General features: G+C 32.4%; 2 protein-coding genes across 5 annotated transcripts; both read left to right on the top strand.

Annotated features, from left to right (window-relative positions):
* The first annotated feature begins 1,545 nt into the window (after positions 1–1,545).
* LOC123013299 (histone deacetylase 4) lies at positions 1,546–14,636 on the top strand. Of its 2 annotated transcripts, XM_044411739.1 has the most exons (4): positions 1,546–2,164; positions 6,788–6,852; positions 8,772–9,369; positions 13,084–14,636. In XM_044411739.1, exons 1-4 carry the CDS (start codon positions 1,812–1,814, stop codon positions 14,489–14,491), a joined length of 2,424 nt encoding a protein of 807 aa, XP_044267674.1. In that variant the 5' UTR covers positions 1,546–1,811; the 3' UTR covers positions 14,492–14,636. The 2 variants fall into 2 exon arrangements, with proteins under 2 accessions (XP_044267674.1, XP_044267675.1); XM_044411740.1 differs by lacking the exon at positions 6,788–6,852 and having other exon boundaries at positions 2,035–2,164.
* A 2,303-nt stretch (positions 14,637–16,939) lies between these two features.
* LOC123012800 (glycoprotein 3-alpha-L-fucosyltransferase A) lies at positions 16,940–26,373 on the top strand. Of its 3 annotated transcripts, none has more exons than XM_044410942.1 (4): positions 16,940–17,016; positions 19,738–20,106; positions 23,037–23,377; positions 25,662–26,373. In XM_044410942.1, the coding sequence occupies exons 2-4, from the start codon at positions 19,755–19,757 to the stop codon at positions 26,271–26,273; spliced, it is 1,305 nt and encodes a 434-aa protein (XP_044266877.1). In that variant the 5' UTR covers positions 16,940–17,016; positions 19,738–19,754; the 3' UTR covers positions 26,274–26,373. The 3 variants fall into 3 exon arrangements, with proteins under 3 accessions (XP_044266877.1, XP_044266878.1, XP_044266876.1); XM_044410943.1 differs by lacking the exon at positions 16,940–17,016 and adding an exon at positions 17,557–17,648; XM_044410941.1 differs by lacking the exon at positions 16,940–17,016 and adding an exon at positions 18,256–18,388.
* Positions 26,374–27,518: the final 1,145 nt, after the last annotated feature.

The raw sequence follows: 27,518 nt of genomic DNA, 5'->3' as shown, positions 1-27,518 counted from the left end.
CCAGACGTTTTTTGTTTAAACTATTAATTTTTGAAAAACACTAATTGAGGAATTAATTATAAAGTATACTATAAAAATGTAACGTTTCGAAATTTTTTTTTTGAGTACTGCAAAATTTTTAATTTTTTCAATTGGCAATCCACTATGAAACCTTTTTTTTACAAAAGCTATGATCTAAGGATTACAACTATTTACATTTTATTCTATTTTTATGGAAAAAAATCACATGTAAGTCATATAACCCAAAAACAAAAGAAAATTTCAGTCTTAAAACACGATCAAATTTTTTATAGTGCTTTATTTCTTCTTAATTATTATTTTCTGAATGAAAAAAGGCTTGGTTCCATACTTTTGGTTCACCTTGTATAGCTTTATTGTTATGAAAAATTTAAAAATAGACCTACGGTTAATACAAGTGGTCGTCATTTTCATATACCAGGTGAATAAAAAGTATAGAACCAAACGTTTTTTGCTTAAACTATTTATTTTTTGGAAACACTAATTGATGTATCATGAAGTACTATAAAAATGTAATGTTTTATCAAAAACAAAAGTTTCTTTTTTTTTTGTTTTTGAATTCTACTAAATTTTTAATTTTTTGAAATGGAAATCCACTATAAAACCATTTTTCTCATGAAAGTTATGACCTAAGTATTACAATTATCTGCTTTATATTTAATTTTTACAAAAAAAAAATCCCAAATTCCAATTTTTACAAAAAAATCGCATAACTCAAAAACAAAACAAAATTTCGTTCTCAAAATACGATCACATTTTTTATATTACTTTAATTTATATTAATTATTATTTTCTGGAGGCAAATGATTAAAAAAAAAACGGTTTGGTTCCATACTTTCTATTCACCATGTATGTTGCAACTTAAGGTGAGTAACAATTTTTTATGTAATATAGGAATTAAAAAAAAATATTTTTAAAATCTAAAAGTACGTAGAGTGTTACTAAGAAAAAAGGATGTTGATGTCCATTACAAATGAACATTTTAAAGTTTTAATAATTTGTTGGTTTTTAAATGGGTCTTTCAAGGGCCATTGTATAAATGTAATAATTTGAAAAATTGTCAATTTTCCACATTGAATTTTCTATATTTTGTTAGGAAAACGTAAGAATTTTCACGGAAATATTTGTAAACAATATAACTTGAGAAAATGGAAATGAACGCAGTGGAAACAAAGAGCCTAGATATTGGAGTGGTGACTCTTAAGACAGTTAAAATCATATTTACCACAGGAATAAAAAAAATATAGTATTTAATTCGAAACAGGGGCCATAATTCTTCGTCTACGCCTCGTAGGGCAAATTTTATTCGTTTGAAATCGTTCCATATATAATTTTTTTGACCTTTTAACTTAATTCAACTTGTTTGTTGACAATTTTTCCTTTCGATTGTATTATAGTTGAGTGTGTTGGAATAATTCCTGCAGCGGCGTCGCGTATGAGACGCCTCTGTTTGCAGGAGCCGCAAGGTCGGTAAGAGTTATCCGTGGTCGTAGCAGGAGAGGTGATTCAAATGGGCGAGAGAACGTATTGGAAAAGGAAGGTGTTGGTGTTTCTCCGATCCATCGCTTGGTGGCGCTGAATTTGACAGTCCTGCCGTCGTCGTCGTCGTCGTCGCCTTATCAATACCCGTCGATCCGACAACAGCGCTTCCGTCCGCGCTGCTGCGGTGGGTTCCTATATTCAGCGTTCCAACTGCGACCGAAATGACCTCACACATAATTGCCGAATTAATTCTGACAGTTGTAGTGCCGTGGTGAGTGGTTGTGAGGGTGTCATGGACCGAGCCTAGGAGGATGGCCGAGCAGCAGCGAGAGGCGCCAGAGCGCGAGCTCGAGCAGCAAATCCTCCAGATCAAGAAGCAGCACCAGCTCCAGCACCAGATCCTGCTGCAGCACTTCCAGCAGCAGCAGAAGCACCTCGCTGAGCAGCACGAGCAGCAGCTCCGGCAGCACCTGAAGGAGTTCTGGGAGCGCCAGAAGCAGCTGCAGGAGCTGCGCCAGCGAGAGCAGCTGGAGGCGCTGCGCAAGAAGGAGAAGCATGAGGAGAGCGCCGTGGCCTCCACGGAAGTCAAGCACAAACTGCAGGCGTTCCTGAGACAAAGGGCGTCGGGATGCTCCAAGACGTCCAGGACGGACAATTCCTGCTGGTGAGTGCAACAGCTGACGACTGCATTCCTGCCAACCGTTGCTGTTTGTAAACAATGAGGTCGCACTGCGTGATCGGAATATTTCCGGGGACGAGCCGATTCGGGAATTTTATTGTTGATGATTATATCAATAAAAAGATTACGGGAATCCACTAACATTACATCAACTTTTAAAACAAACACGATCGATTTTTTCCATCGTTGTATTATTGGTTTCATAACGTCAACCTTTATTGCAGGAATTGATTGCTTTCTTTGGTTCAAGTTTAAATTTTGTTTATAAACAAACGCTCCTCGCGCATGTATTGATTCAGAAAAATGCAGATATAGATCTCCTTCTGTAAAATTTTTACTTCACGACTTAATCACGACACTAGCTAATGAAAATTTCAAGACCACTTCAAACTTGTAGTTACTCTATTTCATTCAAATCGTCAAATTAATCGAAGATAAAACGACTAGAATATTTATAATCAGTAACCCTTCAAAGGGACGAATTCGACATTTATTATACAAAGCCGGGACATTTTACCATTTAAAATGAACCATATAATTGATTATTTTTTTTGCACTTTCGAAATTTGTTGACAGTCAACAAAATCAATAAGTCATTCGATCTTTTTGTCAAAATACTATGTAGAACAAGTGGATAAATGATTCAAAATTACTTGAATAATTTATTCACTAAAGCATTGTTCTCTGAGAGTTATATGGATATCAGGAATCTTGTTTTAGTTCATATCTAGGATCTACACAGGGTATATATATACCTCATGTTTGAAATTTAGTTTATACAGAAAAAGAATATAAAATTAAGGATCATTTATTGCTTTTAACTTTTTGTTGTCTACTTTATTAAAAATAATGTATTTTAAATAGTTGCCACTGTTACTCATATTATAAATAATTATTGTTCAATGAATATTTATTTGAATAATTGTCATTCTTGTTTTAACGCATAACTATAATCAATTAATTCATATCGATTATGTAATGATTTTTTATTGTTAATTTGAATAGTAGGTACACACCTAAAACAACGTAAGAAACCAAATTATAATAAGAAACGTGATTTATTATGTTCTACTACAGGTGTTTTTTATTAAATTAAAATGAAATTTATACATTATGTTTTACATATTGATTTCATGATTTTACAGTCATTTTCCATAGCTCTGAAAATGATAAAAATATACAGGTACGCCAGAACACGCGCCCCAGAGAAATTTCCGGGAAGATTAGATACCAGGAACATGGAAAAAATGTTTAAAAAATTCTATCTGTCAAAAAATTTTGATTCTTATTTTTTGACATTTGACATTTTTTTATGGTTACTTAATGATACCGGTGATCTTGTATATGTTTTTTCACAATTATTTAGTAAAGGTACAAAAATTTGGCCAATAAAAGCCACACATAACATTAAACAGAGTTACATTTTAGGATACAGCTTTTTTGTTTCCTCTTCTAATAGCCTGTAGCAAAAAAACTTACAACAGAAATAAATAGTCAAAGTGCAAAATTTAAACTCTCATAACTTCTAAGTTTTTATAGATAGAATTTTTTTAACATTTTTTTCATGTTTCTGGTATCTTACCTTACCAGTTTTCTCTGGGGCGCGAGTTCTGGCGCACCTGTAGATTTTAAGCAAAAATTAAATTTTGCTGCAAAACGTTTATGTACTTATTAATCCATTTTTAAGACAATTCAAAGCGGATTTTACTGAAAAAAATACTTTGAAATATAAATGTAAATTATGTCGTGCCATTTCAATCGCCACTTTGTCACTTTTTATAATATTTTTTCTGTATGAATAAATACAGGGGTATTTTGGCTCTAAATTTGTCAACAGGGTCCAATTATTATACAGATTCTCCATTTACACAAAAAACCAAATGTTTGTGACCTGTTTTTAATATTCTGAAATGTACAAAATTGGTAAAAATCACTTATTAAAGCTTTGGTCTCTTAGTTATATCGGAAAACAAGAAGTATTAACGGTCTAGAGAAGCTAATGTTGAGTGGTAAACTAAAAAAATGTTATAAACGTTGAAAAAAGTTTATACTTCAAAACGAATTTTTCGGCAAAATTTAAGAATGGTGTATTTGAATGTTTTTTTAGGACACGTTTATTATAGATTTGTTTACTCATAAGAGAATTACTGTCATAACATAAATTATTTTTAACTTCTTAATTTTTAGGCGAGCTTTTAGAATGCTTATAACAATATAGAACGTTTTTGTTCTTTAAACTTTCAGGTTTCAGTGTAATATCGAAATTTTTGATTGCTTTTGTACTAACTTCGATAAAAAAGTATCGAGAAGAGAATGTATTTATTATTTAAATCAGGCAAACACTGTTGATGGCGAAGCAATTGAAATTTTTCAATTTTTTCCCATATTTTTATGTTTTGAAAGTTTAGATTTCCTGATGCAATAATATAGTATATTGTCACTTATTTTATTATATTTTTCCGATCTAATTTGTTGCAATTAGCATTGTATGGGTTTAATTAATTGAATCTGTGTATTTTCATAATTAACTTTGACGTAATTATACCCACTACATCTTGTAAAGTAAACTTGGTCATTCATTGTTAAAATCGTTCTCTGATTTTTGTAAATACGTATTCATAAATGCTAATTATAGCCAGCTAAAAATAATCAATTGGACTTTATTCATCAATAAAATGTTACAACTGGAATTAATTCTCGAAGCTTATGTAAACTGCGGTTTGTTTAATTTGAAGTATCTCTTAATGTAAAAATCGTTATTTCATAAATTGCAAAGGTGAATAAAATTCTAGTCCTAAAAATAATTCTAGCTGAAGGTGAATTGTAAAATCGTTCTAAAAATAAACTATATGAATATCAAGACAGTGACATTTTATCAGCTACGCTGCTTAAGTTTTAAAACATTTTATGATCTCTATACAGCCAAGTCGGTTATAAAATGAATTATTTTTAGAACTTACTTCATAATACCTGCTTTGTTCAAAAAATAATTAAAAAAAATACAAATATTGGTTGATTGTCAATAATTGACCAAAAGAATTGCAGAGACTTAATCTTTTAAACTAAATGTAGCCGAGTATTAGGATAATTCCGTGCCAAAAGCAACAGTTAGAATCTGAATGAGTTGGCCCTTGCCAAATTTTAACACTTTCATTGCTTAAAATTATACCAAGTCTATTTAATAGAAACTGATTCTTAATTTTCATTAAGGTTAACCACCTGTAACATACAAAGTTCTCTTTATTTCGTGTCAGGGTACTAAATTTAAATAAATAGTAGATCACTTCCGTCAAGGATTTAAATTCATTATCATATTTACATATTTACAGAGTTACACAAATTTATGTTAATCATCGGTTTGTGAAAAACCGCTACAGGAGAATAAAAGATAATTGCAAAATTGGTTTCAGTGTGTCGGAGTGAGCAATTTTCTCAAAAGTAATCTCAACATAAATAATTTTCAAAGAAAATTATTCTGACGTACACAGACATCAAATTTCTAGCTTGAATCTTTGATATTTCATCATTATTCATTAGAAAATACAATCAGGAAGCCAATTATTTACGTAATCAGTCTTCCATTAAATTGAAACGCGTATAGAGAAGCAAACGTAATTATATACCACCGAGATAAAATAAATAAATATGTAAAGTGGAATCGAACTTAAATAAGTTGTAGTAGTTTTTTGTCGCACCTTTTAATTGTTAAACCTTTGGATAAAATCCCACGTCACTAAAAATAAAACAAATTAAATTTACCTACGACAAAAATAGAATTGACCTAATGATTTGAATACTTGTTAAAAATTTTGCAATCTCGATTTTAGTGTCAAAATTACAAACAGTATTTTTTGTAAGAGGTTTAGCACTGATCAAGGATTTATTCTAATCGCCAAATTACTCGTTATTTAGCTACAATAATCGTAAACCGGTTTTATTACATAGAATTTTTAAAAGTTGCGTAGAGGAAGCATATACAATTTTTTTATTTTTAGAATCAGTGGAATTTTTTCTCTTATCATTGATTCTACAACTTTAACGAATTAACGAATATATTAGATAACATACTATCATGGTTTTGATTTTTCACGTCTGATAATAGAGTCGATTTTTTATGCTCTACTTGACTAAAGATAAAATAAACCATGGAGGTATTAATAGATGTTCACGGAGCACCAAAATTGGTGTATTTTTAAATGCCATGTTCTAAATTAGTGATTATGGCTCTAAAAATACACCAAAAACCGATTACAAGAAACCTTCTATGCGTGGTGTATTAAAAATAATATGGGAGCATAAATTTTAAAATCAAAATCTCGCACGCAAGGTTCCATGACAAAAATTGAATTTGAGAGAACGTTTCACTACCTTGGACAAAATATGTAATTGTGGTTTGAATTTAAACCGTTTATTTATGTGAAGTGTGTTAGAGTAATTATAACAGAGTAGTCGTTTTGGTTTGATTCATAAAAATATTTGTTGAAGCTGAGCCAAACCTGAAATGTACGTTACACGGTGGTTTTTCCGAATATTCGAAGCTAGGGATTGTTCTAAAACGAAACATTTTGTTGCTTTTTATTACAAGTTTAATTCTGGTTTGGTTTTTAGGTCAGAGGGAATGGATACAGGGTCTGACTCAACAACTAACAACGATTTTCCCTTAAGGAAAACAGGTAATTACTTCCTTTTGTAGGTGAAGACTAACATACGCACTGACACTAATAACATTGTTTTTATTTCATTTCATGAGGCAGTTGCTAAATAATTTTTTTATGAAATGTCTGCTTCAGTGTTGTTTAATAATGCAACAGTTTTGCGTTGACAAGTTGAAAAAAACACCCCTTGTATTGATTTTTAGGACTTGAATGAGTGTAATTTTAAAATCAATCAATAATTACATAAATTCTTTGTGAAACAATACTTGGTTATAGGAATACTCTACAGAGTTATTCATAAATCTGAAGCAATATTTGAAGCTCAAAAATGAGCTATAAAATGATGTTAATTTAATAATAACTCGTGTCCTATCTCTAGTGATAAGAATTTTACAGCCCTCAGAATGTGAGTATGGAAATTTGTTACATATAAGGTAAAATACCAGGAACATGGAAAAAATGTTAAAAAAAATTATCTATAAAAATTTCGAAGTTATGAGGGTTTAAAGTTTGCACTTTGACTCTATTTATTTCTGTAGAAAAATAATTTTCCAAGTTTTTTTGCTCTAGGCTATAGGAAACAAGGAAGCTGTATCCTAAATTGTAACTCTGTTCAATGTTATTTGTGGCTTTTATTGACAAAATTTTTGTACCTTGTAAATAATTGTAAAAACATGTACAGTTGCGGAATTAAAATTTCGGGCAGTATTGTCATTTTCATAATGTAAACTCTAAAACAACCTTTACATTAATAACCTCATTTTTTCATGTTTATGTCATTTTGACTTATTTACTTTCAAAAATAGTGATTTGTGGCATAATAAAGGACAGGCAGCAGATCAAAGCGATACTTAGTTTAATTAACAAATTTCCTAAGACAGACAATTTGTTTAATTATTTTAACAACAAAAAAAAAAGTTTAATAGTCAAATGTCAGTCATGATAACAGTAAAAGGTAGTTATTTACAGTAAACTTTTTAAAGATACAGAAAAATACTGCCCGCAATTTTAATTCCGCAATTGTACAAGATCATCAGTATCATTAAATAGACATAAAAAATGTCAAATGTCAAAAAAATTATTGTCAAAATTTTTTAATAGATAGAGTTTTTTAAACATTTTTTTCATGTTTCTGGTGTCTTACTTAAAAATTTTCTCTGGGGCGCGAGTTCTGGCGCACCCTGTATACACGACTTATTGAAAATTGTGCCAAGACTCATTGGATTTTCAATAAAAAAGCTTCAAACATGAAGCTTTAATAATAGTTATTAATAAATAACTATTAGTTAATCTTACCGTTTTATTTCTATTTTTTTAATTACAAATTCCGATGACAATTTGTGAAAAAGTTAATAAAGCCTCACATTCTCCATCTATGTCGAGTTGGAAAGAAAATTAAATACCTTTGTTGCCAACCGAGAAAATGTTCTAATACCAGAAATTCGTTGTAGTATTTGTAAAAAGGAAGTAATCCAAGCAATTTATGTGTTCCGATTTATGTTTTGATAGATGCTAGCAACATTTTGACGCTCTCTGTGTGTATTGATTGAACACAAATTTGCTGCTCAAGGACGGGGAAAAGCTCAAACTTATTTATACCTATGTTCGCATATTGCGCTGTTATAAACAGAGTTTCACCCTCGAAACATGCGTATCAAGATAACGATATAAAATAAAATTGATTTCGAGCAAACAAAAAGGATGTCAAATTGTAGTTATTAATTTTTTTCGTCTGTTAATGGTTTTAAAAATTATGTAAAAGGCCACTATAATTTTAGTTAATGAGAAATAATGACATGTAAGGATGCAACGGATGAGACAATGAGAAAGTGACTCACTTCTTTATCGCCTTCATTGTTGGTAAAAATGTTTTCAATGAATTTCTAGTTGTGATGATAAAAATTTATAATACATTTAATGAGTTATTGCTTTTTTAGCATCCGAGCCTAATCTGCTGAAAGTGCGGTTAAAGCAGCGCGTGATGGAGCGCCGCTGCAGCCCCATGAGTAAAAGACACCTTCCCCCGTCGCTCAAGAAGAAGCTCCTGAGCTCGTGCCTGCCCCCCAGCGAGTCCCCGCCTCAAGAACCCCCCAAAGAACTGAGTCCGCCTTGTGAAACGGAAGAATATCAACGACATGCCCTTTTCAGCAGTCCATCGATGCCGAATATTTCTTTAGCCGCCCATCACGTCCTCTCCCCCGACCTTTCCGAGGCCGCCGTCCGTGCCGCCTGCACCGCCAGACTGGGAATGCCCTTGACGGGACAAATGCTCCCTGGGACTCTCCCGTTTTATCCCTCATTACCGGCCATCGAAAGCGAGCACGAAGAAACCCCCCTGGACACAATTAGCGAATTACAGGAACCTCAGCAGTCGAGGGGGGTGATCAGGCCGCTGGGAAGGACGCAGTCTTCGCCGCTTCCTCTAGGACATCCCCTGTTGGAAGGGCCGCCGCCGCCGGTGCCCCAACCGCCGCAGCCGCCCCCCGAAGAACAGGAGCAGAGGGACTTGGAACTCAGGGCCAATGAATCGCGAAGGTAATTACCCAACTGGGATAAGATGAGGAAAATATTTTCAGTTGTTTTCAACTAGTCAAAACAAACGTTTCTTTTTTTAGAACATCATAAATAAATTCTTCACATCTTGAAATTATTATAACACAAATTTAATGTAAGAAATTTTTAATTTTAGAAATTAAAGAAATTTAAGAAATTTAAAATTTAAGAAATTTTTAAATGTGTTTTTGCAAGTTTAGAAATTTTTTAATCCGGGACATTTGACACTTTTTTAGTCTCCTCAACTGTCTTTTGTAGCACGATGTTTTGAAACGTCTCGAATGACATTTTTTTTTAATTTAAGCATTTCTTTAAGAAAATTTTAAATGTGTTTTTGCAATTCTAGAAATTTTTTAATCCGGGACATCTGATACTTTCTTAGTCTCCCCAACTGTCTTTTGTAACACGATGTTTTGAAACATATCGAATGACATTTTTTTAAATTTAAGCATTTCTTTTAAAAATTTTTAAATGTGTTTTTGCAAGTCTACAAATTTTTTAATCCGGGACATCTGACACTTTCTTAGTCTCCCCAGTTGTCTTTTGTAGCACGATGTTTTGAAATGTTTCGAGTGACAGTTTTTTAAATTTAAGCATTTCTTTAAGAAATTTTTAAATGTTTTTTGCAAGTCCAGAAATTTTTGAATCCAGTACATCTGACACTTTCTTAGTCTCCCCAACTGTCTTTTGTAACACGATCTTTTGAAACGTCTTGAATGACATTTTTTTAAATTTAAGCATTTCTTCTAAAAATTTTTAAATGTGCTTTTGCAAGTCTACAATTTTTTTAATCCGGGACATCTGACACTTTTTTAGTCTCCCTAACTGTCACGATGTTTTGAAACGTCTCGATTGGCATTTTTACTACTAAATTTAAACATTTCTTTAAGATTTTTTTTAAAACAGTAAGTAATATTAAAGTGAACTCCACAAATCGATAAATTTTATTTAGTCAAGTTGGGACATGTTTCGGCACCCAGCCATTGAAAATTGTTACACTTTAAAATAAAAAATAAAAAATTAAATGTTCATTGTTTCCTTATTATCGCAAATGGAAAAATATACAGAAGGAATAGGATTTAAGTAAGCATTATTCCTCTGTAAAAAAGTAAAAGGACGAGTGAAGCTGAAGCCTCGCCCGTGAAAATTTGTTTTTTCAGAAGAAGAAGAAGAAAAAAAAATAGTCTTGTAAATTTTTAATTTTTAATTTTAAAGTGTAACAATTTTCAAAGGCTGATGATGGCGCAAGGGTGCCGAAACATGTCCCAACTTGACTAAATAAAATTTATCGATTTCATTTCCTTAAGATTTTTTCTTCTTTTGAAAATCAAAAAGTCAGTACATTTAACACTTTCTTTTTACTTCAAGCCAAAGTAATCCGAAGTAACCCGAAGTGGCCTAAAGTGACCTGAACCGACCTGAAGCTACTCGAAGTGACCCAAACATTATTTTTTACAATCTAAAAGACTCTTTACTAAAAAAAAAACTCTTAATCAAATCCAATAGGATTTGACCACATTGACTAGTTGATAAAATGACTAAATGAGGTGAATTGTCTAATTGCAAGTCGTTGATTTGCTTAGTACGAAATTAAAATTTGTGTAGGTTTTGAGTTCAAAATTATCTCACGTCTTTATCGTAAAATTGATTAAGTGAATAATTGAATTTGGTGAATAATTTTAAATACACCCAGAGTTTCCTCGATATTCTTCGGGATTATTTTTAGACTTGCGTGTAACGATGAATCTGTTAATATGGCTAAGAATAAATTGGTTTAATTAAAAACCATTATTAAAATTGAAACACACAACTGTGGCTGTTTTTTATCACATTAATAATGTTGTTCAGTGTGTTTCTTAATTGTGAAGTTGCGTAAGGGTAATTACGTCGAAGAGTTTGCCCCTTTTGTGACATTTTGAAAAGACTTTGTTGGTGTTACGTGGTGGTCTGATTAATTTTTCTCCTGCTATCGAATGGTTTCCTCATTATGGACCTAAATTTAGACACGATGCGTGCGACGTACAGTAACCGTAAACTACTTGGTTGGTTTAGATATTGACGAGCGTCGAGTTACGAGTGTATTAATTACTGTCACAGGTCGTTTCGTGATATAAATAGTATCTGTAATTGGGTTTTCCTTTTCTCATCTTCGACGCCATTGTTATCTTACGTTGTATTGTTCGAGCATGTCATGTCGTTTTTTTGATCAATTCAAATATTAAGGGTCTTCCACGTGCTCGAACAGGTAGCTGGATTTGTAGTAACTGCAAAATTTAATTGTTTTTCTCTAGATGACTCAATTTATCTAAAAATTAAATAAATAATCAACAATCTCAAACCGAAGGTTACTCCTTTAAAAGTCGTAAATCAATGGAGACATAAATAAATAAATTTTATTTATTTATGGGGTATTAGTTCAAATTTTATGTGGTCAGCTATTATTAGTTTTGGTGTTTTTTATTTATCTTTTATTTATTTTTTGTGGCTATATTTAACTATTAATGAAGGACTTACTTATGTATAGGTTTATTCATAAATATGAAGCAATATTTGAACCTTAAAACTTACCTATAAAATGATCTTAATTTAAATAATAATTCGTGTCCGAAATCTATTGATAAGAATTTTACAGCCCTCGGAATGTGGGTATGGATTTTTTTTTTTTGTAACCATTTGACTAAATATTATAAAATTTGAAATAGTTACTTGCGAGAACATACCCTTTAGGCTATTAATTACGAAAACCGGATACATTTACTCAATTTCCGGTTTCAGCAGTTGCAGGTCACATTTTCTGTGTTTTTCCGTTTTTTTGGTCTCTTAACACTAATTTTTAATTGCTTAAATCTAAAGAGTAATCAATTTTGATTAAAAAACGCATAACCTTTTGTACCACTAAAATGGACCGTTTTAAAGATATTTTAATTTAACTGCACAACGCTGAAAATGAAAAATATGAATTTTGAATAAGTGGTATCCACGGTAACCAATGACCATGGTCACATAAATCCCTGCCAGGTATCTGTTAACTTTGACCATAGATTTTTGTGAATTTTTTAAGAATGAAATGCTACGAGATTTATTCTAACTTATGTTTGGAGTCTGAGGTAAACTCTTTTATTAAATAACTATTTTCGATTAATCGTCTAATAATCGTCCAATTTCAAGTTGACAGATGCTTGACAGCAAAATATGTGACCTTGGTCATTTATTATCACACATTCAAAATTCATACTTTTTGCTTTCAGTGTTGTGTAGTTCTCACTTTAAATTAAAATATCTTTAAAACGGTCCATTTTAGTTATGCGTTTTTTATTCAAAATTGAGTACTCTGTTGTTTTGACAAAAAAAATTAATGTTAAGATGCTAAAAAAAAAAATCTCGATACCCACATTCCGAGGTCTGTAAAATTCTTATCACTAGAGATAGGACACGAGTTTTTATTAAATTAACTTCATTTTATAGTTAATTTGTGAGGTTCAAATATTGCTTCATATTTATGAATAATCCTGTATATTGTTGTTTTTATACAAATTTCTAAGTTTCAAAACACATTTTATCATTCTACAACTGTCTAAATATAGCTGTCGATGACACAGAGAAAGCAGTGTTAATTTGTAATTACTGTTAGTCATCCAGTTTCAAAGTCTAATAATTAATACGTTTAAATTTTTAAACAATCAATCATATTTTCAGCATTCGTCCCCTGTCTCGCGCCCTGAGCAGCCCCGTGGTGCACCTGGGGGCCCCCGACGGCCCCACGCTCTCCCGGCGTCGCGCCTCCTCCACCCCGACAACGGGCTTAGCATACGACAGTCAAATGCTAAAGCACGCATGCATCTGCGGCAACAACGCCATCCACCCCGAGCACGCCGGGCGCCTCCAGAGCATCTGGTCCCGTCTCCTCGAAACTGGTCTCGTGTCCCGCTGCGACCGTCTGCGCCCCCGCAAAGCCTCCACCACGGAGTTGCAAATGTGCCACTCCGAGGCGCACGCCTTGCTCTACGGCACCAGCTCTATGAACCGGCACAAGATGGACATGAGCAAACTGAGCTCTCTCCCCGTCACGGCCTTCGTCCGGTTGCCTTGCGGGGGCATCGGCGTCGACACCGACACCACCTGGAACGAGGTGTACACGGCCCCCGCGGCCCGCATGGCCGTGGGCTGCACCGTGGATCTGGCAGTGCGGACCTGGACGGGCGACATCAGGAACGGGTTCGCCGTGGTGCGGCCCCCAGGCCACCACGCCGAGCCCCAGCAAGCCATGGGCTTCTGCTTCTTCAACTCGGTGGCTATCGCGGCGAGGGTGTTACAACGTGAGCACCGAGTCCACAAGATACTCATTTTCGACTGGGGGGTCCACCATGGGAACGGCACTCAGGATATTTTCTACGACGATCCTCGGGTTCTTGTTATTTCGATGCATCGTCACGACGACGGGAATTTTTTCCCGGGGACTGGGAGTCCGGGGGAGTGCGGCGCGGGGGCCGGTGTGGGGTTCAACGTGAACATTGCGTGGTCCGGGGGGCTCAACCCGCCCCTGGCCGACGCCGAGTACTTGGCGGCTTTTCGCGCGATTGTCATGCCGATTGCTCGCGAGTTCAATCCCGATATCGTCCTGGTGTCCGCAGGATTCGACGCCACGGATGGCCACCAGCCCCCGTTGGGGGGCTATAAAGTCTCGGCGGCGTGTTTCGGGCACATGACCCGGCAGTTGATGCAGTTGGCGAGAGGGAGGGTCGTGTTGGCGCTCGAAGGGGGCTATGACTTGCCCTCGATTTGCGATTCGGCCGAGGAGTGTGTGAGGGTGCTACTTGGGGACAGTCCGTCGTCGATAGCCCCCTCGGAGTTGGCGAGGGCCCCTTGCGGCAATGCCCTCCTCGCGCTCCAGAAAGTGATAAGCGTACAAAGTGCTCATTGGCCGTGTTTGCAGGAGGCCGCCAAGTCGGCTGGGTGTTCTTTCAACGACGCTGTGCGCAACGAGAAAGACGATAAGGATACGGTTAATGCCATGGCGAGTCTTTCGATGCAACATAATATGGTGGGGTCGCCGCCTGGGTTTCATCCAGGGTGTTCGCCGGACGCAGGTCGTCCGTCTGCATGAGGGGGCTGCTGGAGTCTCCAACTGAACATTCCCGCTGTCGCTCAGAGTGACTGCCTCTATTAAATAAAAATAAATCAAATTATCGTGTGTTTTATTTTTGTTAATATATTCAAAGTTTTTAATAAAAACATTTATTTACTTTAAATTAGATGTATTTATTTTTCGAAAAAACTCAATAAATCGCCCGTAATGTTTTCAAGTTGTGGTTTTTATTATTCAAAGACAACCCACACCTTAAAAACTAAAAGGGAACGTTCGGATAATTGTAGAAAAGAGGATATGAGTAGCGGGGTCTTGAAATTATACTAAGATTTGGATGTGTTTATTTTTCATGTTTACAGTAAGCTTACAACAACAACAAACTTTTTATTTTGATTATAACTTAACATTGATACAGCCAAGACTTATTTTTCATTTTAATGGAAAAAAATGAAAACATTCAGACTTAAAAATTTTTTGTTTGTGTTACTCGTATCTTCTTATTCTAATTAATAATAATAATACAAGTAATAATGTATTCCCTAATTTCGAATCATATTAAATAAAACGAAGCATTGCGTCATTATGTATCAGTGGGATAAAAACGTATACGGGAGATGATTAATAAATACTTAAGTTGAACTATACTGAATAAAAAAATAAATCGTCATTTAAAAATTCTAAAAAAAATATCATAACTTTTTGGTGGCCTTGGCAGCAATGTGTATAAATTTGAAATTTTTTGTCCATGACGTTTAAAAATAAATTTAGAAAAACCTCTATTTTTGGCCATTTTATTTTTTTATAAAAAAACTACGGAAGAATTTTTTGATTTATTTTTGGGGTATTGTAGATTACCTACTTATGTTACTGTATTTTTTCATGCAATTTAAATAATGCGTTTTTTCATAAAAAAATAAAAACTATTGAATTTTGCAATCCGTTACAAATACTCAAAATGAAATAAAAACTCTGTGTTACTGTGTTTTTTACTCGTAATTCAGGAACAACATCTTTATTCTTTTGTTTATTTTTAAAATAAATATTTTAATGCGTACAAGTCATTTAATGTTTGAAGGATAATATCGAACAACCACCACAAAAACAATTTTTATTCTTGTGCTTGTGAAGTTTTTATTGATGAATAATAAATAGCAAAAATGAAGAGGTTGCGATAATCAAAAATATTATAGGGAGAGAGATATTTTTGTAACACGATTAATAAATTAGGATAAAAAGAAATGAATGATGGAATGATGGAAAAAAGACAAATTTGTGCATTTTTAGATATGATAAAGAGTTGTCTTACATCTAGCTAATATTCAATATTAATAACATCAAAGAAAAATATTTATAATATTTATTATTAATTAACACATCTACCTTGCAATACCTTTATAAATTAATGATCTATTAAATCAATACTGTTATGATGTATGTTAGTAACTTACTAGTTCTAATATTAACTATTATTGTAACTAGAAAAAAAAATGTGTCACCACATAAATGTGACTCAATTTTTTATTCCAATAATATATTTTTTTATCATTATACTGTAATGACGAAATGAATCTTCATAATTTTTGGAAGAATTTGTGGCCAAGCTTTAATATGTATTCAGTTTTGAAGTTATCCACGATTTGCATTTTTTTTATTTTTTCATGCATTCCGCCGTCAACGATTCTCCGATAATATTTTTTTGTCCAATAAGGAAAATTTTGCATATTTATAAAATATTCCGAAATTAAGTTTAATTGTCTTTTATATGTAAGTTTCCATCTAAAAATATGCATTTGAAACGTTTCCAAATACACTGTGTTATGTAAATCATCTAGAGCTGCCAATTTTTTAAATTTTGAGTAAGTAATTTCAGGATATTTAGTTAACAATTTAGCTGAACATATGAGCACTTTTTATTAATGATGATATGAGTTATTTTAATTAGTATCATTTTTTAATGAATGTTTTACTGTCAAATGTGATTTTAAATGTCTTAAAAGAAGTTAATTTAACTGGAAATAAAAAAATAGTAGTAGAGGCATCAGGTGCTTCATTACTCCCTAAATAAGGGAAAACCAATAAAAAATTACCCACTTTTGAAAAAATGTCAGGTTGGGAAGTGGCCAGTTCGCAACCTGACCTCTATATTTCATATCGATTGTTAAATGAAGTTGAAATGTCATTCTTTCTTACTATTATTTTATGATTGTGAATAAAAAAATAAAGAAAGTTAATATGCAAATAAATGTTGAAGTAGGTGGTTAATAAATAATTGGAAACTAATTGCAAATTTGGGGAGAATATGAAAAATGGTGGAGGTGCCAGGCTAAACATCAATGAAACACCAATAATTCAACTTAGTCAGCTGAATAGTTAATCGATTATGGTGAAAAACAGGTCTCTGCACCGTCCTGAACACCCCAAAAGATCCTGCAAGTCCTGCGGCGCTTGCGCCATCCCTTAGTATGGATTTTCTGTATTGCCAGTGGATGCTGGCAAAGCATGGCTGATAGTCCTGATGCCGGCAATTTCACTCTTCTAAAATGGTGAGTCATCTTATTACTTAATTGTTCCATAGTTTGCCTTTCTTTATTTTTGCGGTTTGCTTATCAGTATAAATAGTTTTATTTAAACATTTGTTCCTGTTGCGGTAATCCGTCAATGTAATGAATGATATAGAAATTGAAGTGAAAGAAAGAAGGAAACAATAATTTATTAAGTGTTACTTGGATATTTAAGTTTTGTAATTTTTGCCAATTGTGAAGTGAAGGTGGGATCTAAATTTTTAATGTTTGATCGATTTCGCGGTGTTCAACTTATGCAACTTTTGCAATATTTTTTCGCGTAATAGAATAATAAGTTAGTACAACTTTTCCTATTTCTTTAAAAAAATCGTAAGTACTCTATATTTAATATTTTAAGGCAGTCCTCTTGAATGCAATTTAATGTTATATTAATTGATCAAAATGCAGGAAATTAAAATTGAAATAATCAAATTAAAATCAGACTATCTTACTTCAGTGGCCGATGTCAATTGCTAATAAATGCCAATTCTACACTAATGTTAAGTGTCCATTTAGTAGTTCATAATGAATTTCTTTGGTGTAATAATGAATGCACTTCTAGAATTTTTAAAAAATTCAGATTAAAATAAAAGCCCATACTTTCCAAACTACGGGTACGTAAGTTTTTTTTATTAAGAAAACAGTTTTCGAAACAATTTTTTGCTAAAATGGAAAAATATAAGTGTTACTTCTTTTTTATTAATTAGAAAACTAAACATTATCTAATTTCCTTATTTTTATTTAAATTTTAATACGTAATCAAGCACAATCTCAAAAATTAAAAAAGAAAGAATTTTTTGTGTTTTCAACTTTACCATGCGTAAAAGTAAATATGTAAAAAGCTTTCCTTTTTAAAATTCCCCTAAAATTGAATTTCTATAAAGTACTGCTTTTATTGCTGAAACAAGAATGTTATTACACAGTTGATATCTTTGATAGTAATATAAAGTTATAAAGCTGATATTTTAAACCCCCACATTTTTTCTTTTTTTGTATTATTTTCTCTTAGTTCAGAATTTTATTAAATAAGAAACAAAGAATGAAAATAATTGAGAAATTGAGTATATATTGAAATTTAAGTGCATGCTAATTGCTAAATTTTAAATTTAGATATTCCAAAAGTAAGTAATTTTTAATCTTTTTGTAAACGAAATTGTTTAAACAATTCTGTCCGTTGTTATTCCCTATCTATCTTATCTTTATCACTATTTCTGATAATGTTGTACCTCTAATATTTTTGCAGTATCTACAAATCATAACGGTTAAAAAGATGACAGCTTTTGGTTAATTAAAATTGAGTCCATTTTAGTTAATTCATAATCACAACACAACGAGAATTATTGAAAATTTTTTGGTATGTATTCAAAATTGTTCACTGTACATTATTTATTCGGAAAGTGAAAACTGCATCATCGATATCTCCATTTTTGACGTGTCAATAGATTAGGATTTTATATAGGTAGCTCCTTGTGAAAAATATTTGAAATATTTCTGTTAGTTTGCAAACAATTGATTACATAATATGTGTTAAAAAATTGTATCATTGTTATCAAAAATAACACAATTAACAATAAAATACGCTATCGACGGTTTTCGATTGCATTTTATGTTGTTAGTTTTACTGTCTAAAGTTTTGATAAAACTAACAGTCCAGTGTACTACAACACTTGTGTTCAAGTGCAACAAAATGTGTCATTAGGTCGAAAATGGTAAAAAACATCAATTCAATTTCAAATCATGCAAATGAAATTTATTTGCTTAACACCCTGCATAATAACAGTATCTTTTGAGAAAACTATTACCTCATTTGCTCCTGTGTTGTTTACAATTTGCTTGCTAAATAAATAAAACGCAAATGGAGTGTATTTGAAAATACAGGCTGCGCCAGAACTCGCGCCCAAGAGAAAAGGTAAGACACTAGGATCATGGAAAAAATGTTAAAAAAATTTCATCCATAAAAATTTCGAAGTTATGAGGGTTTAAATTTTGCTCTTTGACTCTATTTATTTCAGTTGGAAAAATAATTTTCCAAGTTTTTTTACTACAGGCTATTAGAAGAGGAAAAAAGGGAACTGTATCCTAAATTGTAACTCTGTTTTACGTTATTTGTGGCTTTTATTGTCAATTTTTTTGTTCTTTTACTAAATAATTATAAAAAAACATATACAAGATCATCAGTATCATTAAATAGACATAAAAAATGTCAAATGTCAAAAAAATAATGTCAACATATTTGACAGATAGAATTTTTTCCTAGTATCTTATCTTACTTGAAAATTTTCTCTGGGGCGCGAGTTCTGGCGTACCCTGTATATTAAGTTCCTGTGAAAATATAAAATAAATACCTACTTTGCTATCGTGAGGAAGTATCGATTTTGTTGAAATATTTGTAGCGTCATGAGGACCAACTTAACGAGAGCAAGGTCAAAATTTACTCTTAATAATGCAAACTAATAATTATTGCAAATGCCAATTTTTTATTTTTTGCCCTATTGTTTACATGTTAATAACGATGCAAATGGGAAAGGTAAAGCTTCGTTTACGGTTTCTGGTCATTGTTAGTAGTAGCGAGTCTTGTTTGTGCAATTATTCTATTTTCGAAGCGGTCAGAAAAGATGATACTGGTTTACATACGCCCCTCGAAGTTGTCATTAGACGTTGGGGTTTCAAGTTTTAGTTCTAATTCGCAAACTATCCAAATAGATAACAATGGAGTGTCCATGAAGATGCCTCCGCGACTCTCTGCGCGCCGGCTATGCCTCGTAATCTTCTTCTTCGGAGGTGTAACAGTGCTGGTGACTTTACATCATCGGCTGGCATGGCCTTCGACGAAATCGAGGATCTCTGCCTCCGAAGAAGAGGTTGTTTTGAGTCAAACAACTCTTCCCTCCATAGCTGCGGTGGAGGAACATGAGACCGAACCACCGGTGAAGAGTCAGGAGAAAGCGTGGTTTTTCGGAGGAGGGACGCTTTTCCCCACGGCTAGCAAAGGACTTCCTAGGCTTTTCCCGGATCAAACTGATGGGGACCGAGTCATCGAACAGCTTCTATACGTGCCAGAGGATTACCAAGGTAAAAATTAGCACTTTTCGGGTGCCTCTAATTTCTTGAGTAAACGCGTAACTTTTGCAACTAACATCTTACTTAAATTTAGCACTAAGCAAGTGAAGTAAATAAATACATTTTGACGGAATAAAAACAAAAATTAAACTACTCGGCGTTAAAAAAAAACAAAGATTTTTGTTTATTTATGCAACAAGTGAGTAAAGTAACACTTTTCTTAAAAAAGTTAAACAAAAGATTTTTTCTACGTCCGCCACATTACAGAAATATCGAGCGATCAAGATAATTTGTAATCGAGTCATCCTTGGATCCGAAGACGTATGTCTGTAAAATGTCAAGTAAAATGACAAGTCGAAAGGTAAAGTGGCATGATCAAAAAGGTGATGATTATAATACCTAAATTTATAATTTACCTTCAAAAAAGAACGGTCCATCGTATTATTATACGTGCCCATTTTGACGTTTTACCTTTCGACTTGTCATTTTATTTGACATTTCATGTGTAGTTAGTTCAAAAACAGACATACGTTCTCGGATGCTAAGAAGACTCGATTACAAATTATCTTGATCGCCTGATATAAAAATTAAAACTTTCGTCACTTGCACTTTTGTCTTTTTCACATGAATGAAAATAATGCTACGTTTTATAACAGTTTAGAAAAAAAAATTCTGCACTTATAATATGCCAGAATTTGTGTTTCTTTTATTGGAAAAAGTGTTAAAGGAAGAAACATTTTCCAAATTCAAATACCATGAGAGTTATGAGAGTTTAAACTTTGCACTTTGACTCTATTTATTTCTATTGAAAAAATAATTTTCCATTTGTTTTTGCTACTGTTTATCAGAAGAGGAAACAAGGAAGCTGTATCCTAAATCGTAACTCTTTTTAATCCTATTTGTCGCTTTTATTGGCAAAATTTTGGTACCTTTACTAAATAATTGTAAAAAAACATATACAAGATGGTACCATTAAATAAACATAAAAAAATATCAAATGTCAAAAAATAAATATCAACATTTTTTGACAGATAGAATTTTTTAAACATTTTTTTCATGTTCCTGGTATCTTATCTTCCTTGAAATTTTTCTCTGGGGCGCAAGTTCTGGCGCACTCTGTATATTTAGTATTCGCATTTCGCAGCTAAATCAATTGATAAATTTAATTGGGGAGTGCTTAAATTTTGTTCTAGATATTCAGTAATTCTTTCCTATAGAATAAATGGTACCTACTTGTTCATAGAAAACAATTATTAACAATATGGGTTTGGTCTTAAATATCATAGAGATATTAGAGGTGGAAATATTTTTCAATCGACAAAAAAATTTGCTATACCAGCATTAGGCTTTTTATATCGCAATATATTAAAACCTTTTTGGAAAAATAATAAAGAAGATATCATTCAAAGTGTAACTTCAGGGCTTAAAATATAGCGTCTACATACGTAAAATCACCGCCGTTTTCTACATATAAAGAGGCAATTATAAATCCTATTCAAAACAAAATGAAAGAAAAATCGTTGAATGAACATTTACGGGGCGACGGATTAAAAAAGGTTAAGTCAAAAAATCGATTAACTAAAAAATCAAAGGAAGAACAAGACAAAATGCTTATAGAAACAAAGTGTTCTGAAGGGGCCTTACTAGTAGTTAAATAAAATCATTGGGTTTGTTATAAATGCGACTACTTTTTTGACTAAATATCGCAAGTCAAGTTTTCCTTTCAGGAGTAAAAATTCTCTTTTTGCTTTTACCATGATATTTACAAACGTTGCCTTTTTCTTGTTTCTTACTACTTCAGCAAAAGGTACATTGTAGATCATCGCCATTCGACATTTTGCACTACTAACTGCACTAGTTAAATAAATAAACACTTTCGAAAATCTCAACACAAATTCCGATACAACCGCGTGATGTGTGTTTATAAGCGTTGTTATGATTTTATTACTTGCAAAGCGGCCTGATTATTTTGTTCATTTACTTGCTGATTATTGTTGCTCTTTACTCACTTTTCACTTTCACTTTTACTCCTAAGAATATAAAGTTAATTTCTACATACAGTCAGAATTCGCGCCCCAGAGAAAAAATTCAAGTAAGATAAGATATCAGGAACATGGAAAAAATGTTTAAAAAATTCCTGCTGTCAAAAAATTTTCACATTTATTTTTTGACATTTGATATTGATTGATGATCTTGTATATGTTTTTTTTAAATAATTATTTAGTAAAGCTAAAAAAAATTGCCAATAAAAGCTACAAATAACATTAAACAGAAGGATATAGCTTCCTTGTTTCCTCTTCTAATACTCGTAGCCCGTAGAAAAAAAAAAACTTGGAAAATGATTTTACCAACAGAAATAAATAGTCAAAGTGCAAAATTTAAACCCTCATAACTTCGAAGTTTTTATGAATAGAATTTTTTTTTACATTTTTTCCATGTTCCTGGTATCATACCTTTTCTGGGTCTCGAGTTCTGGCGCACCCTGTATAAGAGGTTAACAAAATTTATGAAACCAAGTGTTTTTTTAATCACAATAAATTAATTAATAAAAATTAAAGTGCTACAAAAATGTGTTTCTGTGTCGAGAATGAATTTTTTTTTGTTTTGTTTTTGAGTTTTTTGAGAGTTTTTCAAAATGGCAACTTATTCGATTTTTATATTTTTCCGATAAAAATTGAATAAGGTGTAGATAGTAGTACTCTTTAATGAGATCACAGTAATTATCATTTGAAAAAATTAAAAATATTGCAGAACTCAAAAACAATAAAAATTGAAAAGTACTTTATCGATGATTAGATAGTTTTTTCAAAAAGTAGATAGTTTAAGCAAAAATGCTCGGTTCTATACTTTCTGTTACTTTCAAGTGCATGGGGAAAAAGTGGAGAATGAAAATTGAAAAACGGTGTTTTTTTGTAGCTCATTTTTGTGTAATTTTATATCAGGGTTCGACACGCCCGAGAAAGTGATCCTCGCCTACAACGGCTTAGGCACTTGGGGTCAGAGGTCAGGTCCTGGCAGTTTTCATGGTTGTCCTGTGAGCCGGTGCAGTTTGACTGATGATCGCAGCAGAGCCGCTGATGCCGATGCAATTCTCTACAAGGATCATTTTATTCATCCTTCAGTCTCCAGGCCACTGCACCAAGTGTGGATAATGTATTTTTTAGAATGTCCTTACCATACCCAAAGTATTAAATTCCCTGATGTAATCAACTGGACGGCTACTTATCGCAGAGACAGTGATCTTGTCGCACCCTACGAAAGGTGGACTTACTTCGACCCTCAGGTGAGACAAAGACAAGGATTTTTGGTGATACAAAATTCTTGAGTTGTGTTAAAAATAATCCTCTTTTACTGCTAACACGAGGCGACAAAAAAAGTCATGTCGTGACAACTTGATAAATTATACAGGGTGTTCCGTCTAAACCCCACATTAAAAGTATTGGGAGTTCGAATAATTATATTTGTTTGAAAATTGGTACATAGCCATAATGCATTAAGTCCTCCTAAATGAAAATATTTTCAAGATGGCGGCACTTCCAGTTATACCGGAAGTCGGTCTCAACTTTCTTATTTTAAATGGGAAGCTTTATTTTTTACTGCATTTTTGGATTAGTCTGGTTATTTTAAGGGAGTTTTCATCAGCTTTCCCTATACCTAAATTTAGCCGTTTTTGGAGTTTTTCAAAAATTTTTGGATCTGCACCTTACACTTTAAAAATCGGTAACTCTGCTATTTTTTAAAATTTGGAATTCGTTTTCGAAGAAATTCGAAGTAAATCGAAATAATATAAAAAAAAACCCTACGAGTATTTTTTTCTTCATCACCATCGTGTAAAGCATCTTTTTATTAGTTAGAATCCAAATTTTTAAAATAATATACCGAGTAGTTTTTAAGATATGATTGTTTGAAGTTAAGGTTTGCTAATCAAGCATTGCGCCATATAGGAAAAATGCATGATAATCTTCCTTAAAATTGCATTTTTATAAAAGTATTTGTTTTAAGACTCTTCTTTTGCTTAAAAATGGTCGATTGCATCTTCTTTGTTTTAATTAGAATAACCAAAAACTGTTTCTTTACTTATAACAAACAAATAGTACCTGCATACTAATTAAAGCAAATAAAGAGTTTTTTTGAGCAGAGAGGATCTAGAAGTTTAAGGCACGAGCCTTAAATATAAGGGCAAATCTTTTTCAAATTATTTTTAATTCATATTTTAGGAGCAGTTCTTTTTTAGAACAAAACAATCTACTTACGAATTTATAAAATTATATTTGAATTTTTAACAAAATTGTTTTTTTTTCCGATTCAAAATATTGATAGTATTATGCAAATGTAAATCCATTTTGTCACCTACATTTCACTAATATTAGAAATTTAATTTAACAATAGCATATCGTTCAGAAGGTGCGAAACTAAATTGAAAAAACTAATTCTTGGTATTAGCATTTTTGTCAACTTTCAAATAATTAATTTCGATGTCTAAAAACAGAAAGATAAATAGATGGTTCCGCCACAATGATAGTTATAATAAAATGAATCAGAACAAACAAAAAATATATTGCATAATTTATTAAAAATTATTATTCCTTTTATTTGAAATTTTTGGAATTTTTAGTCTTTTACAGAAAATTACATAATTACAGTTTTTAAGAAATATAGTAAACAAATTGTTTGTTTTTTTTACAATTCGACGTTGTTCCTGAATTTAAAAAGTACCTCACACACACACACACACTAACCCAGAATTTTTATCTCATTTTGAGTATTTGTAACGCATTGCAAGATTCAATAGTTTTTATTAAAAAAACGCATTATTATTAATATTTAATTAATTAATATTTATTTAAATTGCATGAAAAAAATACAGTAACATAAGTAGGTAATCTACAATACACCAAAAATAAATCAAAAAATTCTTCCGTAGAGTTTTGTTATAAAAAAATAAAATGGCCAAAAATAGAGGTTTTTTTAAATTTATTTTTAAACGGCACGGACAAAAAATTTCAAATTAATATATTTTGCTGCTAAGGCCATCAAAAAGTTATGATCATTTTTTCAGAATTTATTTTTTTATTCAGTATAGTTCAACCTTAACTTCAAAAAATCATATCGTGAAAACTACTGGGTATATTCTTTTGAAAATTTGGATTACAACTAATAAATTGATGCTCTACACGATGGTGGTGATGAGAAAATTTACTCGTAGGGTTTTTCTTAGATTATTTCGATTTACTCGAATTTCTTCGAACAGTGTTCGAAATATTTAATTTCAAATTGCATATCATTCTAAAGGGCAAGTCCATTCCTTTAGAATGGTCTTTAGTTGAAGGAAATCAGCCTAATAGTTATTCAGTAATGATTTTTCAAAGTTAAAGTATTTTAAATTCATTTAAATTAGAAAAAAAATATTTAGTTCAAAGTGTGTGGACTTTTTGAAATTTTTTTAGTGCATTTGATTTGTCTCACTGAGACAAGTTATCACGACATGACTTTTTTTGTCACCCTGTGTAATTGGTATATAAAGTTGAGGCAAAAAAAGTGTGAAAGGGGTTTTTGTGTTGTTGCAGGTCCGCCAGAAGGTGCAGAACCGCGATTACAGCGCAAATAAGACAAAAAAAGTGGCTTGGTTCGTATCGAACTGTGGTGCACGCAACGGGCGATTGGCTTACGCTCGCGAGCTTTCTAAATACATCCAAGTGGATATTTACGGCATGTGTGGCCCCCTGACATGCCCCCGATCTGATAAAAAATGCTTCGATTTGTTGGACCGAGAGTACAAATTTTATCTAGCATTCGAAAATTCCAATTGTCGGGATTACATCACTGAGAAGTTCTACGTCAACGGATTAGGGCAGAATGTGCTACCCATTGTGATGGGCGCTCGCCCGGAGGATTACCAGAGAAGCGCCCCGGAGGGTTCTTACATACACGTCGACGAGTTCGCAGGGCCTGCGGAGTTGGCTGCGTATTTACATAGACTGGATAAAGATAATACACTTTACAATTCCTATTTCAAATGGAAAGGGACGGGACAGTTTATCAATACATTCTTTTGGTGTAGACTTTGTGCAATGTTGCATGCTCCCAGAGTACATAGACATTACGATGATATTAACGACTGGTGGAGAGGACCAGGGGTCTGTTCTTCCAAGTCGTGGAGAAACGCCGATTTTGTGTAGACGCACATCAAAAATAGTGTTTAATACTATTTGCCGAGTCAGTTTGTTGTTGTTTTGTTGTACAGATGTAAGTTATTAGTGATTTATTAAGTTTTTGCTACAGGGGTTTTCATTTACCCAAATATCTCAATTTCCCCGATTCCCCTTACATATTGAACAAACCAAACGGCAAAAACATATACAGGGTGTTTCACACAACTTTACGAGGCTTGCACCTAATGTCCGCACCCAAATATACAAAATTCACAAAACACTAGATACAAAAAATACACATTTAATTATTTAATTTTTGGAAACCCATGATAGTAGTTGTCACTGTTTCATTAATAGTCATAAACTGCAGTTTTTCAGAAATAATTATCATTTGTTCTATCAAGAGACGGCATTAATATGATTCTAGTTTATCTATCTTAATCACTAACTAACTAAAAATGTAATTTTTGAAAAGGTGAACAAACTAGAGAAGATTATCCAATTTTTCAAAATTTGTGATCGAGTTCGTATGGAAATATGTATTGTTGATTGCATCTTACAGGCGCCTCGTAAAATTATATGAAACACCCTGTACAGGGTGTCCCAGCGAGTTGGTAAAGTCCATTATTGACCATTTAAAATATTTAAATAAATTTATAGACGTACACGTCCTCATCTGCATCACCTAAAATTATGTTCAAGTATACAGGATGTTTCAGAATAGTTACAATGCAAACTTATGTTTTTTTAAATGGAACATCCTATATTTTTTACGTTTTTGGATGTACTTTTTAAAACTAACATCTTTAAGCGAAACTCCCATTGGCCAATTTTCTTAGTTTTTGAAATAATGTAATCTTTGACGAAAACGCACACTTTTTAAAAATGTATTACACCAAAACAAAAAACAATAATAAAAAAATTAATTCAGCTTAAAAGAAGAAAGAGTTGCAGTCGAGAAGTTAAATAAATGTAACTCTCTTAAAAGTTGAATAACTTAAGAATTTTAAAAGGAACACTTTTTTTTTAATTTTATCGCATCTAAAAGCTAGACTTTTAAATTTTCTTTCCAAAACATAAACAAATGCCTCTTACTGATATTTAATTTTAAGCATTGACAAAATTTAACCTTGTTTTAGTAATCAAAAGGTGAAATTTTCAGGTAACAATAACATTCATGATACCCATTGAATGATATGCATTGTTGCTGCAATCAACATGCATTTAAAGTTAAATATCTTTTTATTATTTGTTAACTTTATTAGACTAATA

Source organism: Tribolium madens, unplaced genomic scaffold, assembly GCF_015345945.1.
Source record: "Tribolium madens isolate multiple individuals breed KSU strain unplaced genomic scaffold, Tmad_KSU_1.1 Scaffold_96;HRSCAF=242;Tcas5.2_LG5, whole genome shotgun sequence".
Classification (NCBI taxonomy): domain Eukaryota; kingdom Metazoa; phylum Arthropoda; class Insecta; order Coleoptera; family Tenebrionidae; genus Tribolium; species Tribolium madens.
Note: the sequence above shows the minus strand (reverse complement) of the source record. Positions and strands in the feature narration are given on the sequence as shown.

Bases quoted from the DNA above. Each gene is read 5' to 3' on its own strand.
- LOC123013299 (XM_044411739.1), top strand. From the start codon at position 1,812: ATGGCCGAGCAGCAGCGAGAGGCGCCAGAGCGCGAGCTCGAGCAGCAA. The intron at 2,165-6,787 runs GTGAGTGCAACA...TTTGGTTTTTAG, and splicing joins AGGACGGACAATTCCTGCTG to GTCAGAGGGAATGGATACAG. The intron at 9,370-13,083 runs GTAATTACCCAA...TCATATTTTCAG, and splicing joins AGGGCCAATGAATCGCGAAG to CATTCGTCCCCTGTCTCGCG.
- LOC123012800 (XM_044410942.1), top strand. From the start codon at position 19,755: ATGAAGATGCCTCCGCGACTCTCTGCGCGCCGGCTATGCCTCGTAATC. The intron at 20,107-23,036 runs GTAAAAATTAGC...ATTTTATATCAG, and splicing joins CGTGCCAGAGGATTACCAAG to GGTTCGACACGCCCGAGAAA. The intron at 23,378-25,661 runs GTGAGACAAAGA...GTGTTGTTGCAG, and splicing joins GGACTTACTTCGACCCTCAG to GTCCGCCAGAAGGTGCAGAA.